The 20,682-nt window shown below is 45.4% G+C and overlaps 1 protein-coding gene across 5 annotated transcripts in view; it reads left to right on the forward strand.

The window, feature by feature from the left end:
* The window catches only part of USP30 (ubiquitin specific peptidase 30), a 27,875-nt gene continuing 7,193 nt past the window's right edge, over positions 1-20,682 (forward strand). Inside the window, exons 1-7 of one of the 5 annotated variants that reach the window (XM_027124479.1) lie at positions 1-177; positions 2,916-3,025; positions 4,169-4,351; positions 10,047-10,150; positions 14,563-14,661; positions 15,406-15,451; positions 16,573-16,667. In XM_027124479.1, the coding sequence (XP_026980280.1) occupies positions 95-177; positions 2,916-3,025; positions 4,169-4,351; positions 10,047-10,150; positions 14,563-14,661; positions 15,406-15,451; positions 16,573-16,667 (720 nt within the window). In that variant the 5' untranslated portion in view covers positions 1-94. Of the gene's footprint in view, positions 178-2,915; positions 3,026-3,658; positions 4,055-4,168; positions 4,352-10,046; positions 10,151-14,562; positions 14,662-15,405; positions 15,452-16,572; positions 16,668-20,682 lie in introns of those variants that run through there. The other 4 variants (XR_003436671.1, XM_027124480.1, XM_027124481.1 and 1 more) reach the window with 4 other exon arrangements.

Consider the following 20,682-nt stretch of genomic DNA (forward strand, 5'->3'; position numbering starts at 1 on the left):
GCCGCGGGTTCCGCCGTCTCGGGAGCCCCCGGAGCCCTGGGTCCGGCCGCGGAGATCGCGGCGGGGGTGGCGGCAGGCCTCCCGCGCAGCCGCGATGCTGAGCTGCCGGGCTGAGGCGGCGATGACCGCGGCCGACAGGGCCATCCAGCGCTTCCTACGGACCGGGGCGGCCGTCAGGTGAGCTTTGGGGGGCGGGACGGCCGGGGAGTCCGGGACCAGAGGGACCAGGGTACCGAGGCTGGCCTGTGGCGGCCCTTTCACGCCCTAGTAAGGGTCCCCAGGGGCCGGAGTGCGCATTCCAGAGGTTTCTGCGTCCCGAAGTGTTGGAGGCCCAGGCCTTGGGGCGGGAAGGGCGACGGGCCTCCAGGCAACGGCGATTCTGTCGGCACTCCCCAATTGTGCTGGCGCTCCCAGTTTTATCAGTGCCCCCTCCACCCCCCTCCTCCGCCTGCCAGTGCCTCCTGTAATCCTGTCATTGTCCCCAGAATTTGCAGGGATCCTCAGCCTTGTCAATGGCCCCCTCGGAGCTCTCAGCGCCTCGCAGGCCTTACCGGACCCCTTCATCCTTTCAAGACACCCCCAATCCTTCTGGGCTCCCTAGTCATGTCAGTACCTGGCCTGCTAGGGTTCCCCAACCTGTCAAGCTCCCCAGTCCTGCCATGGTTCTCACAACCCTGTAAAGTGCCCCGGGCTTGCTAGCGCCCCCCACCCGCACTTTGTCAGTACCCGTCTTCCTGTCACACCCCCCCACACACACTTTTGCCAGGGATCCCTTAGTCTGTATGGGTCCCTAATCTAATTAGTGGCTCCTTATCTTGCAAGGGCACCTAAACCAATCAGGACCCCTTAACCTGTTAAGGCTCCCAGTCCTGTTAAGATCCCACATTCCTGCTAGGACCCCCAATAGTACGGGTTCTCAACCCTGTCAGTGTCCCTATGTCCCTTCTCTTATCCACCCTCCCTCGGGCTCCAGGCTTCAGAGCTGAGCAGTGTGGCTCCGTCCCTCCCCCCAAGCCCCCTTCCTGACCCTAAATGACTGAGACCCATCGCTCAGGTCAGCTTCCTCCCTCTGGAACTGGAGCAGTCTAAAGAGCTTATCATCCCAGGGTTGGAAGTCCTCAGTGGCGATCCTGTCCAGTGCCCCCATTCTGTAGTTGGGACACGGGCCTTGCAGTGGCCATGCCTGTGGTCCTACAGCTGAGCTGACAGCAGAGCTGTGGGGAGAAGCCAGATCTTTTCACTTCCAGCCTCCACTACTCTCCTCGTGTTGTGGAGTTTCCAGAGTTGGCCCTGGATTTTTTATCCATGCCCTTCATAGGACCTAGGCAGGCCCTCTCTCCCATCCTTTTGACATTCTGTCCTTCAATTTCCCCATGAGCTTCCTGGTTTGAAGCACAGACTTGGCAGCCCAACAGACATGAGTTCAGATCCACGTGGCCTCACGTGAATATACCTATTGTGTAAAAATCAGCACAATGTTGCATTAAGAAACTTCAAGAATAACTTTCATGAATGAAGCTGAGATTATAATACTTGATAATTGCAGCAGCTAATATTTGTTAGGCTCTTACTATGCACCCCATGCATTAGCACTTATTCAGTCTTTACAATAATTCTGTAAGGTAGGTCTCACAATTGTCCCCATTGTACAGATGAGGAAGCTGAGGCTTAGAAGGTGCAGTGACACCATAGGGAATAGCAGAACCAGAACTGAACCAGATTATGGAATTCCACTTTCTTAACCAAATTCTGTGCACATTCTACCGACACTGTCTTGGGAGAACAAAGATTTATTTGAAATTCAGTCATCAGTTGTGTATCACATCAGCCATGACATTGGAAAAATGTTGGTTGTTGTAGACAGAGTTACTAGTATTACCAGTGGCTCTTCCCTGAGTTAACGTTGACTGAGTTGAGGTCAAAACAATATTCACATGATCCATACATGGGGATAAGAATATTTTAAACACACACATATATGTAGCTAACACATATATATAGGTATATATTGCACAGATATATGTAGGTACATATATTGGTTGCCTTATTTAGTGGAAATACATAACTGTGTATGAAGACAGTGTTTTAAGTTACTGGTGAAATTTCTTTATTTGTAGTAAAAGAATAACTTCAGTATTCGAGTCAAGCCTCAAATGAAGAAAACTGTAATATAATAAATATTTAGAAGATCTTTTATACTATTGTATGCCTCTGCCTTACCCCGTTTAATAACCTACAAGATAAATCCGTTTCTATATTTCTCCAGGTCCCAATCATTCAATAAGCATTATCAAGAACCTACTATGTGATCTAAATACTTGGAAACACTTGGGATATGTTAGTGTGTAAAACAAAGATCCCTGCAAAGTGGGGACTTTGCATTTCAGTTGCGGGAGACCGAAAATAAACGTGGTGAATAAGTGAAAGTTAGGTTGGAAGGTGGTGAGCTCTGTGGTAAAAAGAAAACGTAGAACTGGGTAAAAGGGCCACGAGTGCAGGTTCTAGTAGTTTGTTAGAAGTGAAGGGATGGGGAGGGAGTGAGCCAAGCAGTGGGACCTGGGGAAACAGCATCTGAGGCAGAGGGAGCGCAGTGCAGAGGCCCTGGGGTGGGAGCTTGGCTGTGGCCGGGGTGGCGGGGCCGGTATGGCAGCAGAATGAGAGGCAGAGCAGGAGGAAAGCCCTGGCCGGTGGGGCTCTGGGGAGGTTGTGCTCTGACTTAGGTTTCAAATCCTAATGTCTAAATGTGCTGATTTTCAAGACATAATCCTATACTGTATATTACTTTAATCTGAAAGCAAGGTATTTGGCAGGCCAGTGGTTATTTTGATGAAATGTTATTTCTGTGTACCTGTACCTGTATATACACACATTGCATTTGTGATGAGGGAAGACAGTAAACTTATTTTCTTTTTTAGATATAAACTCATGAAGAACTGGGGTGTTATAGGTGGAATTGCCGCTGCACTAGCAGCAGGAATATATGTTATTTGGGGTCCCATTACAGAAAGAAAGAAGCGTAGAAAAGGTAAGAATGAAGCCTTTGGATCATGGTCTATAGACTGGACCCAAACTCTTATTGTTTAAAAACAGTACAGAAAGGGGAAGACATTTTTGGTTCTCTTGTATCTTCAATTTTGTCAGTAGTACTTTCTTTTAAACAGAAGTTAATTTTAATGATTCATTATGTTATACCCCATAGTAAAAAGATTTATATTTCACCCGCACTAAGGTCATGAGTTTGAGACATGCTTCGTAATGAAAAATTTCAAGTGGCTTAATTGTCTAAATGTTCTCATTGCTATGGCCATTGTGTTTTTCAGTTGTACAGTTGCCTAATTGTGTGATGCCTTTGTGCTTTCACTGAATAGCTGCTAGTCACTAGTAAATGTTTCAAGTTTGTTTCTTCACTAACACAAAAATCTATTTCCTTATTTTTAAAAATTCCCCCCTTTGTCCATGTTGCTCTACTTATATTGATTAAAATTCAGCCAAAATAAATAAATATATAAAAGGGACAGGTGTAGCAAAATGTTGATCACTGTTAATTCTGGGGATGGTTGTAACTGGGGTTCATTAGATATCTACTCTTCTTTTGTGCATGTTTGAGAACTCTCATAATAAAAAGTTGTTTTTGTTTGTTTTTGTTTTTTAATTTCAGCGGAAGAGGGAAGTGTGTCAGATTTTGTTGATCTCTTTGCAGAAGGACTGATCAGAATGGCAGTAGTGGTGTCTTTCCCACTGATTATAAGAACAAAATCATTGTCCTGGGGAACAGGAACAGAACAATTGTTTTCTTCTGTTGTGAGAAACATTGCTTTCTTAACAAAGAAGAGAGAGAGTGAGGGAGAGAAAGAGAGAGAGAGGTTACTAAGTGTCTCTGAACATTCAATGGAAGCCAGGCTGTGCCAGACACCCTGGTGCATTTCAGTAGTCACACGCGGCCCGGACTGTCCTTCTGCGGCTTACGGTCCCCTGAAGGAGCAGTGGTAGGACTGGGCCTCGGCTAGGACAGGATGCCTGGCCCCCTGCTCTCTGTGGATGAGGACTTTCTGAGGTAGGGGTTTTCAATCCAAGGCCACGGTGCAGGAATTCTGGGTCCCAAATGGGAGAAGATAAAGGAGATGGTCCAATGCGATGCGCTGTTCTCTTGTTCCCCCCACTTTTTTAGGGCTTGTGCCTGGCCTTGTCAACCTGGGGAACACCTGCTTCATGAACTCCCTGCTGCAAGGCCTGTCTGCCTGCCCCACCTTCATCAAGTGGCTGGAAGAGTTCACCACCCAGTACACCAGGGGTCAGGAGGAGTCCCCCCAACAGCAGCGCTTATCCTTGACACTGTTGCATCTCTTGAAAGGTACCTACCTGGAAATGTAAAGGGCGTGCTGTGCATTTTCAAAGCAGCAGCCCAGATGGCAGGCAAAAGGTTAATAGCCTTTATGTAGAAAAAGATCATACCTATCATGATAAAAGCACTAAGGGCCCAATAGATAGAGACAGGTGTTTTTGTTTTTAATCAAAGCTGTAATCGTTTATTTTAAAACTTGTCAGTTTAGTAACAGCTTTTTAGGGAAGGAGAAAAATCCACTTCCATTTAAGCATTTTGACTGTAAGAAGTACTCTGGTTTCACAAACATCAAAGTTTAAAAACAAAAAGTGTCTTAGCCTAGGAAATAAGGTAATTCACAAAAGAAATAATACAGATTGTATTGAGATAGATACAGAATGCATCTAACGAACAAGATAAGCAATTTGGCCATCATCAAAGAAATATAAATAACATAATAGTGAGGTACCATTTTTTTGGCCTGTCAGCAAAGATTGGAAAATCCACAATCCTGACCAGCTAGCTGTTGGGTGACACGTTCATAAATGCTGGTGGTGGTGTAACTTGGGGCAGCCTTTCTGGAAAACAGTGGAACCACACAGTAATAGCTTGCAAAATGTTCAGTACCGTTTGACCAAGTAATTGGTGGACTATGATTTACACTAGCCTGCAGTGGAGTTCTCAGGGCAAACAGGTGTGGGACTGGCCCAATACTGGCCCCGAGCTTGGAGAGTCACAGTGTACAGGGCTTGGTAAAGGTTTTAGGAAGCCACCAATCTAACTTCATTTTGAAACCACTTTTTTTGACTGTAGAGCTGGGTTTCCTCCTGTAGCATCTGGACAACCCCACACGCAGATACCAAAATCTGCAGATGCTCAAGTCCCTTATATGAAATGGTGTAGTGTTTGTGTGTAACCTATGTACATCCTCCCATAAGCTTTAAATCATCTCTATGCTACTTATAATACCCGATCCAATGTAAATGCTATGTCAATAGTTGCCGGTGCCTGACAAATTCAAATTTTGCTTTGGGGAACTTTCTGGAATTGGTTTTCCTGAGTATTTTCTTTTTTGGGGGCTGCACTGTGCAGCGGGATCTTAGTTCCCCGACTAGGGATTGAACCTGGGCCCCTGGCAGTGGAAGCGCGGAGTCTTAACCACTGGACCGCCAGGGAATTCCCTTCCTTAGTATTTTCAATCCTTGGTTGAATCTGAGGATGCTGAAGCAGTGGGTATGGATGGCCGACTATATGTGCAAAGATCTCCAACGCCTAGTGGTAATGGGGGGGAAAAGGAAAGAATATGGTTATCCAGCAGTAGAATGATTAAGCAATCAATGGAATGTTGCATAGCCATTAAGCATCATCTTTATGAAATGTTTCTGTTTTCTTTTTAATTTGGGAGAGGGCATAGGCTATCCTATTAAGTTTGAAAGAGTGGGGTACGAAATATGGTATAATTTTACTTCAGCCAAAGCAAAAATTTCCACAGATAAAGGCTGAACAGAAAAAGCCAAAATGTTAGCCATGGCTCTTTTGGCATGGTGCAGGTGACAGTTTAAAAACATGAAAAAAAAAAAAAACCTTTCAATAATAAGCGTGTATTACATAGGCAGAAAAAAAATTGGATTTTAAAAACACTCAGCTAAATATTGCTTCACTGAGGTATGATCTCAGCTTGACACAGAAACCAGTATGAAAAGTAAGTTCTGCTCTTCTGTATAAGAGGCAACTTGAAAAAAAAAAGAGGCAACTTGAAAATAATTTCTTTTACTGCCCTGTTAAAAAAAAAAACATACCATCCCAAAGACTGTGTTAAGAACTGACATGTCCACATGGGTGTCATAATGTAGGGTTAGGTGTTGTCCTCCCATTATATCCTTCCTTCTCTGCTTCTGCTTCTCAGTGTCTTTCATTTTGGTTTTTAGAAATCGTTTTTCATTATATAAGTAATTCATGAGTAAATTCTTCTTGTTGAAAAATTAAAGCATTACAAATAAGGCTAAAATTCTCTTTATCACTACCCGCTCCTTTCCTTCCTTCCCAAAAGTAGAAGATGAGTGTAACCTTCCAAACCACGTTCCGTGCATTTAACTGCGTTTCTAAATACCCACAGAAATGATACATTGTTTTGTTTGTTTTTTCATGACCAAATAACATGATATGTATTAGAAAAATGGCCATTTCATTACTTGTAGCTCTGCCTCATTCACCGTTTTTTTTTTTCTTTTTGTGAGTTTACTGGTCTCATGTATTTTGTCTTCTGTGAACTGCCAACTCATATCCTTTGCCCATTTTAAAAAATTGAGGTGAAGGGGCTTCCCTGGTGGCGCAGTGGTTAAGAATCCGCCTGCCAATGCAGGGGGACACGGGTTTGAGCCCTGGTCCGGGAAGATCCCACATGCCACAGAGCAACTAAGCCTGTGCACCACCACTACTGAAGCCTGCGCGCCTAGAGCCCGTGCTCCACAACAAGAGAAGCCACTGCGATGAGAAACCCGCGCACCGCAATGAAGAGTCGACCCCGCTCTCCACAACTAGAGAAAGCCCGTGCACAGAAACAAAGGCCACATGCAGCCAAAGATAAAATAAATACATAAATAAATAAATAATAAATAAATAAATATTTGAGGTAAAATATTCGTAATGTAAAATTTACCACCATAACCATTTTCAAGTAAACAGTTCTGTAGTATTAAGTATATTCACATTGTTGTGCAACCATGACCGCTATTCATATCCAGAAAGTTTGCACCTTCCCATATTGCAACTCTGTATCCATTAAACAATAACTTTCCATTTTCCACTACCCCCAGACCCTGGTAACTACTATTCTATTTTCTGTCTCTATGAGTTTGACTATATACCATATTTAAGTGGAATCATACAATATTTGTCCTTTTACGTCTGGTTTGTTTCACTTAGCATAATGTCCTTGAGGTTCAACCACATTGTAGCATGTGTCAGAATTTCACTCCTTTTTAAGGCTGGATATGAGTAATATTCCGCTGTGTGTGTATATGTATGTATATACACACTACATTTTGTTTATCCATTTATAGGTCAGTGGATGCTTGGGTTGTTTCCACCTTTTGGCCATTGTGAATAATGCTGCTGTGGAGACTGGTGTACAGATATCTGTTCAAGCCCGTGCTTTTAACTTTGGGGGGTATAGACCCAGAAGTGGAATTGCTGGATCAAATGGTAATTCTGTTTACTATTTTGAGGAATCACCATACTGCATTCCATAGCAGCCTTGGCATGTTACATTCCCACCAGCAGTGCACAGATGTTCCAGCTCTCCACATCCTCACCAGCACTTGTTATTGTCTTTTTTTTTTGGCGGTACGCGGGCCTCTCACTGTTGTGGCCTCTCCCGTTGCGGAGCACAGGCTCCGGACGCGCAGGCTCAGCGGCCATGGCTCACGGGCCCAGCCGCTCCACGGCATGTGGGATCTTCCCGGACCGGGGCATGAACCCATGTCCCCTGCATCGGCAGGTGGACTCTGAACCACTGCGCCACCAGGGAAGCCCCTTGTCTTTTTGATGAGTGTGAAAGTGATATCTCATTGTGGTCTTGATTTGCATTTCCCTAATCATAGGTTATGTTGAGCATCTTTTCATGTGTTTATTGGCCATTTCTAGAGGTTTTTGTGTTTTTTTTATGAAACGTCTATTCAGATCTTTTGTCCATTTTTTAATTTGGTTTTCTGTATTTTTGTTGTTGTTGAGTTTTAGGAGTTCCTTGTATATTTTGGGACTCAAGCCCTTATCAAACGTGTGATTTACAGACGTCACACACCTTTACAGCTGCAGGGCATCCATAATCGCAAGACATCCCGGTTTAATTAGCCATTTGCTCCCGGTGCCTCGTCTGCATAAACAGGCTGCAGTGAGCATCCTTGTACGTGCCCATCGTGCACATAGGCACCTCTTTCCCTGAGGTAGATCCTGAGAAAGTCATACTGCTGGATTGTAGGATATGAAAATTAGTGGACATTGCCACATTGCCACACAGCATTTTCGGCAAAATTGGGCTGAAGGGGACATTCAGATTTTCCTTGGGAGGGTAAAAGCTAACAGAAGGGCTGCCTCGGCATGCAGGAGGAAGAAGGAAGGAACAGGACCTCTCCTGACGGGTCTCCTTCATACTGGAGGGTAAAGGTCTGACCTCAGGGTTTATTTGCACTGATAACTGGCTACTGGCTGCCAACGCTGCTGCTTCTCCACCGCAGGTCACCACCCACGGCACCAGCCATGTTCTGAGAGGGGTGGCGTTGGCAATGTTCAGACCCTCCAGAGTCAGAGTCTGAAGTATTCAGAGCTCTCTCTCAAGTTCACTGACTGCAAATCAAGGAGGAGAAACAGGCTGGCTTAGTTTATCTGGAGAATCACGGAGCTCCCAGAAACTGCATTGAGAGGGCAGGCTCCTGTATTTTTATCTCCTCTGCACTAGCAGTACTGGCCCAGTGTGATATACTGGTCCATAATAATATGCTGTGGGACGGGGGGTGGTCAAGATCAGGAATTAACAAACTATGGCCCTTGGGCCAAATTTGGCCTACCGCCTGTTTTTTTTTAAATAACTTTATTTATTTACTTTTGGCTGCATTGGGTCTTTGTTGCTGCGCATGGGCTTTCTATAGTTGCGGCGAGCGGGGGCTACTCTTAGTTGCGGTGTGCGGGCTTCTCATTGCAGTGGCTTCTCTTGTTGTGGAGTGCAGGCTCTAGGTATGCGGACTTCAGTAGTTGTGGCTCACGGGCTTAGTTGTTCCGTGGCATGTGGGATCTTCCCGGACCAGGGCTCGAACCCATGTCCCCTGCATTGGTAGGCGGATTCTTAACCACTGCACCACCAGGGAAGTCCCACCGCCTGTTTTTGTGAATAAAGTTTTATTGAAACACAGCCATGGTCATTTGTTTACATATTATCTATGTAATATGTAATATTACATATTATTTATGTAATATGTAATATTACTTATCTGTCGTCTATGGCTGCTTTTTGTGCTACATGGGCAGAGATGAGTAGTTGCTACAGACACCTGCAAAGCCTAAAATGTTTACTAGCTGACCCCTTACAGGAAAAGTTTGCCAACCCCCATCTAGATGTAATTGTAATATAAATTCATAAGCCCATCAGACTTTTATTTTTGTCTGTTAGGCTTGATTCTACCTTGATTGAAAAGTAAACAACTCAGAAGACCGTTTCAGGCTGCCCTATAGAGCTTGATGCTTTGCGGTGATAATCAGAAACTCAAATGCAAACAAGTCCCAGAGAAGGCCTTATGGCCACAGGAGAGAGTCCTGTAGAGAGGGGTTAGGGCAGTGAGTGTAGGGTTGGACCAGATGGTTGTTTAAAGGCTGGTGGTTTAAAGGCCCTCCTGTCCCTCAGAGTTGTGAGTTAAAATCATTTTATTCACTACAAATCTTGCAACAGTAAATTTATATTGATGATAGTAATTCAGATATCTGAAAGTCAATTACTTCATTTAAATGGTGCAGCCTCATGAAAAATTACATTCATTCGACAAACACGAAGTGTCTACTAGTGTACTAAGCATTGGGTAAGGCTACAAGGAAGAATAATGAAAGAGATATAATTCCAAGGTGAATTTTACAGTCCTTACATTATTAATTAGCTTTGACACGTTGTGCTGTGCAGCTTTTCTGGTTGGTTGTCATGCTGGTTCACTTAATAACTGTGCTCCTTTTTTGTTCCCAGCTTTATCCTGCCAAGAAGTCACTGATGAAGAGGTCTTGGATGCAAGCTGCTTGTTGGACGTCTTAAGAATGTACAGATGGCAGATCTCTTCGTTTGAAGAGCAGGTGAACACAACATTCAAAGCAGGTTTCCTTGGAGAACGTTTCCCACTAATGAGGTGGGGCCTGAGCTCCAGAAACAGCTGCATTGCTGCAGCGGGAAGAATAAACGCCAGCATTGACCTTGCAGTTGTCTGACCTGCGTGGACATTTCTGTGACATTTTAGACAGCCTTAGTGTCCCGAGACCAGATTGTGAACTTTATTCCTGCTCTCGCAATCAGGGGAGAGGGAAGGTTCACAGGGTAGGGCGTGAGCACACAGCTGCCAAAGAGGGAAAGATTTTTAGTTCCTGAGTGACTTTGCATTTCAGTGGATGGTGGGGACATCTGGGGCCTATTAGAGAGAAGCAGGTGGCTTTACCTTAGAGGCTCAGAGGTTTGGGTGAGACTCTTTTTTAGACTATACCTTCATTAAAAAAAAAATCAGTCTTCGGAGGCTGGGTTAAAGTGGCCGCAAACCTTGAGCAGCTGTCATATGCAGTCCCAGGGCCTTCCTCCAGCCACTCCCACCCCCCTTTTCCACGACTACAGCTTCCTTGTCTTCTTTGGTACTGGCCACCCTCCTCCTCTTCCCCAGAGGACGAGGCTGAGGCTGAGAGAGTGAAGCTCTAGGGACCAAAACTTTCGCTTCTGTTTGTGTACACTTCGGCGGTCCATCCCCGCCGCCACATTTCCAGGCTGGCCCTGGCCAGCGTTGGGTTGGCTGCTTCTCCCTCCCCCAGGGAGCCCCTGGACCAGAGCCCCTGGGCTCCCAAAACTGTGGGGCTGAAGCAGGAGGCATGTAAAAACGGAGAAGTGAGGCAGGAAGGCTTCCTCTCTCCCCTCTTCTTTAGAGATGATCTCTGTTTCCACTTCCATCTGAAGCCATGTATGTGTTACTTCTTAAACACGACGTTGGGAGTATCCTATACTTTCTTAACAGTGCTTCTCGATTATATGTTGAAATATTTTTCCATTTAGAGAATACTTTTTAAATCCTCCTCTGGTAACTGGAATTATTTAGCTACATTTTGCATTTCTCTAAACTGAGACAGTGACTGAGATTTAGTCCTTAACGTCAGATACCTGTCGGCTGAAAAAAAAATGCACAACCTCAAAGTTGAGAATTAGGTTTTATTTGACAGACGTCCTGAGGACTTAAGCCCGGGAGGCAGCCTCTCAGATAGCTCTGAGGGACTGCTCGCAAGAGGTAAGGGAGGAGCAGGATATATCAAGTGTTTGCAAAATCAACAAAAACAAAAACAGATAGAACATCAGAAGATTACTGTTAATTAAAGAAAAAACAGACATGTCAAGTTAATGAATTTAGCATTTTTCTGTGTAAGGGAAGATGCAAGTGTCTGAGTTCATTGAAATCATTCCTTGGAGATGCCCCTTAGCTGTCTAGGGCCGGTATCCTGCCTTTCTCCATCTTGAATGCTCTCAGAGGACACAGTAGGGGGCGGCTGCAAGAGCTGATGGCTTGGTGGCCAGCAACGTCCTTTGTTTACTGATAAGACAGGCGACATTCTTTGCCCACATTCCTTTTCTAAGTCCTGCTCTTCTGTCAAGGACCCACTTAAGTCCCAGTTGCTCCTGGGGAGTATTTCCAGTGTCTGACCCTGAGCCACAGAGTGCCGTAGTATGTGTGGGAAGGAGAAAGCATGTCTGTCTCTGGTTCTGTTCCTCTTTGAAGGTACCCAGAGCATCTAGCATGGGGCCTTGTCCACACCTTCACTATTAATGATCTGGTCATCCAACCACTTTTCAGTGTCTACAGCTAGAGCTGTGGGGTGCTTTGGGCCAGGCATGTGAATTATCTGATTGAATCCTCACCACAGCCCTGTAAGGAGTTACTGTTACTATCCCCATTTTACAGATGAGAACACTGAGGTTCAGAGCAGTCAAGTGACTTGCCCAAAGTCACACAGCTATTTGAGTGACAGAGCCAGGATTCAAGCCAGTCTGGCGCTAAAGTGGCTGCTCTTCAGCTCTTCTGCGATACTGTTCCTTTTCTCAAGGCCAAGTAATCACATGGCTGACGGTGACAGAATAGGTTTTGGATCCGACTCCATCCTGTCTTGGGATTTTTCTCTGTGGTGAACCATTGCTCATGCTTCATGGGCTGGCCCAGATGCCTGGTCTGTCAAGGCTCCCCGAGCCTTGCAGGAAGAGATGATCCTCCCTCAGCTCCATGTCCAGGGCTCACTGGTCATAACAGGGCCATAGCATTGCACTGCTAGATAGTAGCAAGGCTGCCATGTCTGCCCCTGGGTTGTGAGTCCCTGAGGGCAAGAGCCTTGCCTTACTTACCTTGGACTCTCCATCACTCTCTCGCCAACTGCTGGTCACAGCCTCAGAGGGGATTCATTTATATGTGCAACAAATGCTTATGGAATGCCGGCCTCGGGAAGGGCCTGCTGAGGGCGCTGGGTGGTAGTATCAGGTGTGACTTGCAGGGACCCTGTGCTCAAGGAGCTCGCGGTGTAGTGAGGGTGGGGCTGCAGACCGTCCACAGGTAACTTTAACATGTGCTAAGAAGGTGACGTGAGAAAGTGTGGGGCGGACGGGCGGTGAGAGGAAAGCGGCAGGGGGACTCCTTTAGAGGGGGCGGCTTCCCTAGAGACCTGAGGTTTCAGCTGAGACCTGGAGTCTAATGAGGAGCGAGGCCCGGGGTGCTGTGGGCACAGCGTGCCAGCCGGAGGAGCAGAGCCGGGGCAAAAGCCTCGAGCAGCTGCAAGCACACAGAGTTGAGAAGGGCAGGAAGGGCAGGGCAAGCGGCGGAGGAGAGGGGGCTGTGGGGACTGCAGGGCCTGGGAGGCCAAGGGCTGGAGCTGGGCTTCTGCTCTGCGTGCAGGGGGAGCCGCTCGGAGCTTTGGCAGGGGACCGCTTTGGCCCGACCTAACGTGAACAGGACCATGCCGGCCTCTGTGTACAGGAGGGGTGCAGGGGGGCAGGACGGGAGCAGAGAGGAAAGCTGGCGGTGTGCAGACACCCAGGCCGGGGAGGGTCCAGCTCAGGCCGGGGCTGAGGCAGGGCAGTGGAGAGACCTCAGGGATTCAGCGGGTGGTTTGGAGGGAGAGCCTGCGGGGCCGCTGCTGAATGGCCGGGGGTGAGGTTAGGTCAGGGAGGGCTGGTGGCGGAGGGTTCCCTGAGGAGCCCTGAAGGATGAGAGAGAGGCGGCTGCGTGAAGGCGTGAAGACCCGGGCGCGGGAAAGACCCAGGTCTGAGGTGGGAGCCGGCTTGGCACATTCAGGGAGCAAGAGAAGGCCAGGGGCTGGGGCGCGGCGGGGCGGGGAGAAGGTTCTAGGGCCGGGGCATGTCAGGGCTGGCCAGCCAGCTAAGAAGGGAGCCGTTCACTGCAGCAGTGGAGGCCGTCGGGAGGTTGAAAGCAGAAGAGAAAAGTCATTTGCCTTTAGAAACAGATCGCTCTGGTGACCGTGGACAGAGCCAAGAGTGGCAGCCCAATGAGTATCCGCCGCATCAGAGTTCAGGGGGGACGGGCTGCCCATCCCAGGAGAGTCTGGGTTGCTTTGGCTTTTGGGGAGAGGGGCGTTTGAGTTGATCCTTAAAAAATAGTCCCCTGCCACATGAGGCAGCAATTCTGCTCTGGGTGTACGCCCGAAAGAGTTGAAAGCAGGGACTCAGATATTTTGTGTAGCCCGGTTCACAGCAGCATCATTCACGGCAGCTGAAAGGCGGAAGCAGCTCACCTGCCCATCGATGGCTGATGGATAAACAAGATGTGATGGGTGTGCATAGTGGAGTATTACTCAGCCTTTAAAAGGAAGGAAATTCTGTGCTACGTCATAGATGAACCGGCATATTGTGCTAAGTGAAACAAGTCAGTCACAAAAGGACAGATACTGTCTGATTCCACTTATCTGAGGATAAGCGGAATTCATAGACAACAGAGGAGAACAGTGGGTGCTCAGGGGTGCGGGGGATTGGGGAGTTAGTGTTTAGTGGGCGTGGAGTTTCCATTTGGGAAGATGAAAAAAGTTCTGAAGATGGACGGGGGTGATGGTAGCACAACAGTGTGAATGTGCTTAATGCCGATGAGCTGTACACTTAAAAAGCTTAAATTGGGTGCGTGTTTTACCACAATGAAAACAAAACAGCAGTCAGGTAGAGCAGAGGTCAGAGCCGTCTCAGTAAAGCTAAACCAGGCTCAGAGATGGCTCAGATCAGCGTCAAGCCTGCCCACCCGGCATTCGTTCCTTCTCTCTCTCCTTGGGCCTCTCCCTTGAGGGCCTTTACTCGTGAAGATGTCTAGGATGTAACCATTTCCATTTAACGCACTGGGCCTTGAGAAGGTGGAAAGCAAATTCTGCCCACCTTAGCCATAGGGGGTCTTCCTGGTGGTCCACACAGGGGTGGTTCTGACGTTGCCGCGGCCTCTTCGGGCCACTCTGAAGAATGCTTTGCCCTTTGACAGGACGCTCATGAGTTATTCCATGTCATTACCTCGTCTTTGGAGGATGAGCGGGACCACCAGCCCCGGGTCACACATCTGTTTGACGTGCATTCCCTAGAGGTAAACCATTAACACTCTCGATACAATGAATGCGGTCTGTGCATATCGAACAGGTACAGGGAATACAAATGTAATGTTCGTGTAACTTTAAACTCAAAAGTAAGAGTCGATAAAAACCCAGTAGTGGGAGTGAGGCTGGGGGAGGGTCTTAAACATCACGCTTGGCAGCCGGTGACTTTGGTTAGAGATGTCGAGCTCTTAACAACGATTCCCTGCTTCAGTCTGTGTTGGGCTTGAGGTGAAAGAATGTATTTCCCCCCCTATTTAATACAGGAGAACAAGGAGCCACAGGAATGCTAAATGAATCTTATTTCTCTGGCACATTATAAATGTTAGGGAGTTGATAAAAGTTAATTAGTAAAAGGGGGGGAGTATTCCGGAGAGGCAGTATGTTCAATTGCATTTGGTGAAGGAACAGGTACAGTAACCAACCAGAGAGCATAATTAAGGCCCCTTTTAGGAAGCTTGGTTTAAAGTTGACTTTGAGGGACTTCCCTGGTGGTCCAGTGGTTAAGCCTCCATGCTCCTAAGGCAGAGGGCTCGGGTTTGATCCCTGGTCGGGGAGCTAAGATCCCACGTGCCGAGCGGCATGGCCCAAAAGTAAAGAAATATATAAATAAATAAAGTTGATTTTGAACTGTGCAGTCAGCACAGAAACTTGTGAGATTTAGGCGTGGGGTGAGGGTGGGTGATCAGAGAGATTGCAGTAGGGTTTTCAGCCTCTCTCTTTTTCGTCCCCTACAGCAGCAGTCAGAAATGACTCCCAGACAGATCACCTGCCACACCAGAGGTAGTCATTTTCCATTGAACTGTAACACGTGAGATATGTCCTTTTTAGAAATGACAATACTTTGCTTTATGTTTTCTAAAAATAATGTTTTTTCTGGTGACACCCATTCTGACTTGGAGTGTGTGTACTTGAAAGGAACCTGTGTTTTGGGAACAGTTTTAAACTGTCCCCCTGGTGAACATTTTGAATTGTTCCATCACACCCGAGCCCTGCTCAGTTTCCTCTGAACGGACTTACTTCTCCCTCAAACTAGGGTTTTTCTTGACCTTCTTGAATTGGTCCTCTGGTGAACTCAATAAGCTGAAACTGCCGTGTCCTCAGCATTTACACTTTGGCCAACTATTCCTGCAAATGACCCCTTCCTCCTTGGAAGGAAATTACTGTTTTCTTAACACTTAAAAAAAAATGACGTATCCATTCCTTTGCACACTGGTAGTAATGAGAACAATTCTCTTTTGGGTCCATACCGTGTGCCAGGCACCGTAATATCTCACTTAAGCCTCCCAACAGCTCTATGAAGTTGGCGGTATGGAGGATAGTGGGGTCATAATTATCCCCATTTCCAGCAAACTGAGGCTTACAGGGATGAAGTCTCTGGCTCTGGTCACGTGGCTAATAAGCAAAGCCAGGACCCAGCCCAGGCTGGCCTGACCTGGCGCCCGTGGTTCCAACTAGCACACCACGCTGCTGTGTTTATTCCGCTAGCCCCCATCCTATCCCCCCCAAAGCTCGTGTTTTTCAGAACTTGCTTATTCTGATGATTTCAGAGGTTTATCTCACTTTATGGAATGTTCACCAGTGGTATCATTCTTGTGACATCTCAAACATTTGAAGCAAATGTTTGTAAAAAGACATTATCAAACACAAATTTCTTTTTTAAATGTGGCTGTGCCTATTATATAGAAACCACATTTAAGGACCTGTGTAAATTCTCCTGTGAAGGGAACTGGTTGTGTTTTTGATGGATTTCAGTAAGGGAAGCTCTTTCAGTGTCCTTTTCAGGAACTTTTTTTTTTTTTTCTAAAGAAGGTGTGTCTACCACATACTAAGAAGGGGGGTGAATTTTGAGGTTGGTGCCAGAGGGCTAGAGGTGGCCTATCCAAAGGTGTTCTGTATTCCAGGGTCACCTCATCCCACATCCAGCCACTGGAAGTCCCAGCATCCTTTTCATGGAAGACTTACTAGTAACATGGTCTGCAAACACTGTGAGCACCAGGTAAATACTATACCAATACTTGATATTTTCTGGCAAGGTTTTATTTAAGTTAAGATTCATGGGGCTTCCCTGGTGGCGCAGTGGTTGAGAGTCCGCCTGCCGATGCAGGGGACAGGGGTTCATGCCCTGGTCCGGGAAGATCCCACATGCCGTGGAGCGGCTGGGCCCGTGAGCCATGGCTGCTGGGCCTGCGCCTCCAGAGCCTGTGCTCCGCAACGGGAGGGGCCACAACAGTGAGAGGCCCGCGTACCGCAAAAAAAAAAAAAAAAGATTCATGAAGTGTCCAGAGCATGAGGACTGACATTGGTGTCTGGCTTCTGTGATTTTTCTGGGGTCTGTAGGCTTGGTGGACCCACTGCCCCCCCTTGGTCAGTGCTGACATATCAGTTGATTCTCAGATGGCATCTTCTGTACCAAGAGCAGCAGACCCATTGTGATTGGCAGTGTTTTGAGTCCTAAGGTTGGGTCTATACCCATGGTGAACACAACAGATTCTAGGGCTGTTTTTTGGGGTGTGTGTGTGTGTGTGTGTGTGTGTGTGTGTGTGTGTATGTGTGTGTGTTTTGCTTTTGAGATTTTAAATTTTTATTATGCAAAATTTTGAGCATGATGCAAAAATAGAGAATTGTACAACTGTCACCTCAGTCAGTTTTAGAATATTTTTCATCACCCACCCCTTGCTCCCGCACACACAAAAAAACCACCCCTGTACCCGTTAGCAGTCATTTCTCATTTCTCCCCACACTCTGTCAGCCCTAGGAAACCACTAATCTACTTTCTGTCTCTATATAGTTTGTCTATTCTGGACGTTTCATATAAATGGAATCATATGGTGCTTTGAGACTAGCTTCTTTCACTCAGCATAATGTTTTCAGGGTTCTTCCACATGTTGTATCATGTATCAGTACTTCATTCCTGTTTATTACCAAATAATATTCCATCATATGGATAGATCACATTTTGTTTATCCATTCATCAGCGGATGGACATCGGGTTGTTTCCACTTTTGCCTTGTTTCAAATCTTAAGAAACAAATATTTGGTGTTTCGTAATTAAGTATGATGTTATCTTTGAGTTTTTCTATTCTCCTTTTATCACACTGAGAAAGTTCTTTTCTATTCCTAGTTTGCTGAGAGTTTTTATCATGACTAATAATTGGATTTTGTCTTGCTTTTTCTACATATATTGAGATGATCTTTTTTTTTCTTTCATTCTGTTAATATGGTGAATTACAGTGATTGATTTTTCTAATGTTAAACTACCTTTGTGTTTCTGGGATAAATTTCATTTTATTGTGATGTCATTCTTTTTATATATTACTAGATTTGGTTTGCTAACATTTTCTGAAGGCTATTTGTGTTTTATGTTTATGATTTTCTTGTAATGTCTTTCTCAGGTTTTATTATAAGGGTTATGCTAGCCTCATAAAATAAGCTGGGAAGTATTCCTGCCTCTATTTCCTCAAGGTCTTTGGGTAATATTGGTATTGCTTTTTCCTTAAGTGTTTGCTAGAATTTGTTTCTTTTTATTTCTTTAGTTCTATTTTTGCTGAATTTCTTTTGAGACTTTGCTGTTAGGCACATACACATGAATTAATTATGATGAGTCGACTCTTACTGTCGTGATAAAATGTCCCTCCTTATCTCTAGTAAGACTCCTTGTCTGGAAGTCTATTTTGTCTGTTTAGTTTCCATCTAACTAGTGTTTCTATGGTGTGTCTCTTTCTGTGCTCTTATTTTTGACCTATCTTTTGTCTTTGTATTTAAAGTGTGGCTTTTGTAGAGAGCATATAATCGGGTCTTGCCTTTTTATCCAGCTTCCTATCTGCCTTTTATTCGGTGTGTTTAGTCCATTTACATTTAACATAGGTATTTATAGGGTGGATTTAGGTCTGCTGTTTCACCGTTGGTTTTCTACTTGTCTCATACAGTTTTTGTTTCTCTGTTCCTCCATTCCTCCCTTCTTTTGGGTTAATTGAATACTTTTTAGTATTCCATTGTAATTCCTCTGTTAGCTTTTTAGCTACATTTTTTTTACATTTGTGTGTGTGTGATTACATCATGCAGTGTTAACTTATCACAGTTTATTTAGAGTTAATATCATATTCCTTTGTGTAAAATGTAGGAACATTATGAAAGTATAGTTCTGTTACCCCATCTTTTGTGCTTTGTCGTATATATTATTTACATGTACATACATTATAAACCCCACAACACTGTCATAAAAATTTTTACTCTAAACAGTTACATGTGTTTAAAAGAAATTAAAAGAAAAAAATTTCACATTTATCATTTTCAGTATTCCTCAGTGCCTTCTGTAGCTCCAGGTCCATTTGATGTTTTTTTCCCTTCAGTCTAAAAATATTCCTTTAACATTTCTTGCAGGTCTGTTGACAAATTCATGTAGATTTCATTTATATAAAAATGGTTTTGTTTTGCCCTTCTTCTTTTTGAAGACTGGTTCGGCTGTGTATAGAATTTTGGGTTGACAGTGTTGCTGTAGTTTTGGTTTGGTTACATTTATGTACATTATTTTCACCAACTTTGAACATTTTTTTGGCCACTGTTTTTTTCAAAAAAATCTATGCCCCATTCTCGACTTGTTAGTCCATTTCATATTGTCCCACAGGTCACTGAGGCCTGGTTCTTTTTTCTTCAGTTTTTCTCCTCCGTGTCCTTCAATTTAGATAATTTCTATTGACCTATCTTCAAATTTCCTGACTGTCTTTCCCATCTTCAATCTCTGTTTGCTTGCCCAGTGAATTTTTCATTTTAGTTATTGTTCCTTTTAATTATATATTTCTTTCAGTTCTCTATAATTTCCATTTCTCTGCTGAGATCCTCTCTTTGTCCTCCGCTAGATCTGAATAACTCTCTTCTTATATGTCCTTGGGCATATTTATAATATACTCCTTTAGGGTCCTTGTGCTAATTGCACCATCCAGGTCCTCACGTCCTCTTCCTTACACACCACGGGTCACACTTTCTTCTTTCTTTGTACTGTATGTCTAGTACTTTTTTAATATTGACACTGTAGTAGAGACTCTGGATTCTGGTATGTCTCTCTGAGAAATAATGAACTCCGTTCTAGCAGGCAGTTGCCTTGGCTGAGCTTAAACTCCAAACCCCGCCTCTCCAACACTGGGCGGCAGAATCTCTGCTCAGTTTTCTCAGCCTCCAGCCGCAGCTTCTTGCTGAGTCCCTGGAGTCTCTTCCGTGTCTGTGCGCTTTAGGGATCCGCCATGGAATCAGGCAGGGCTTATACACAGATTATAGGGCCTGTCCTCTCCTGGCTCCTCTCTTTCTGGGATTTCCTCCAGCGTCTGTACCAGCCCTGAACTCTGTCTCCTGATACCTTAATTCTGTAAGACTGCTGCTTTTTCCCACCCAACACTGAACTGCATGGATTAGGGGGGACCCTCAGGCAAAGAAGCCACACATAGCAAATCTCACCCACCGAGGTCCTGTTTCTCCATGAATTGACTTCTCCATTTCCGCCTGCTTTTGGTAGCCCTCCAGTTGTTCAATTTGTTTTGTTTTGGTCCAGATTTTACAATTGTTATGTCAAGGAGAGTTAGTCTAGCCAACCTACTGTGCCATAATTGAAAGCAGGAACTCTTTTTTTTTAAATAAATTTATTTATTTATGTATTTATTTTTGGCTGTGTTGGGTCTTCGTTGCTGCGCGTGGGCTTCCTCTAGTTGTGGTGAGCGGGGGCTACTCTTCGTTGCGGTGCGCGCGCTTCTCATTGCGGTGGCTTCTCTTGTTGTGGAGCACGGGCTGTAGAGCGCAGGTTTAGTAGATGTGGCACATGGGCTTAGTTACTCCACGGCCTGTGTGATCTTCCCGGACCAGGGCTCGAACCTGTGTCCCCTGCATTGGCAGGCAGATTCTTAACCACTGCACCACCTGGGAAGTCCGAAAGCGGGACCTCTTAACCCTGTTTTATCATTTGTTGTTTTGGGACTTTTTTTGCAGTTAATAATATAACATGCACATCTTTCCATATAATCATG

The sequence above is a fragment of the Aethalodelphis obliquidens genome, unplaced genomic scaffold, assembly GCF_003676395.1.
Source record: "Aethalodelphis obliquidens isolate GAN/ISIS:26980383/991018 unplaced genomic scaffold, ASM367639v1 scaffold28, whole genome shotgun sequence".
NCBI lineage: Eukaryota > Metazoa > Chordata > Mammalia > Artiodactyla > Delphinidae > Aethalodelphis > Aethalodelphis obliquidens.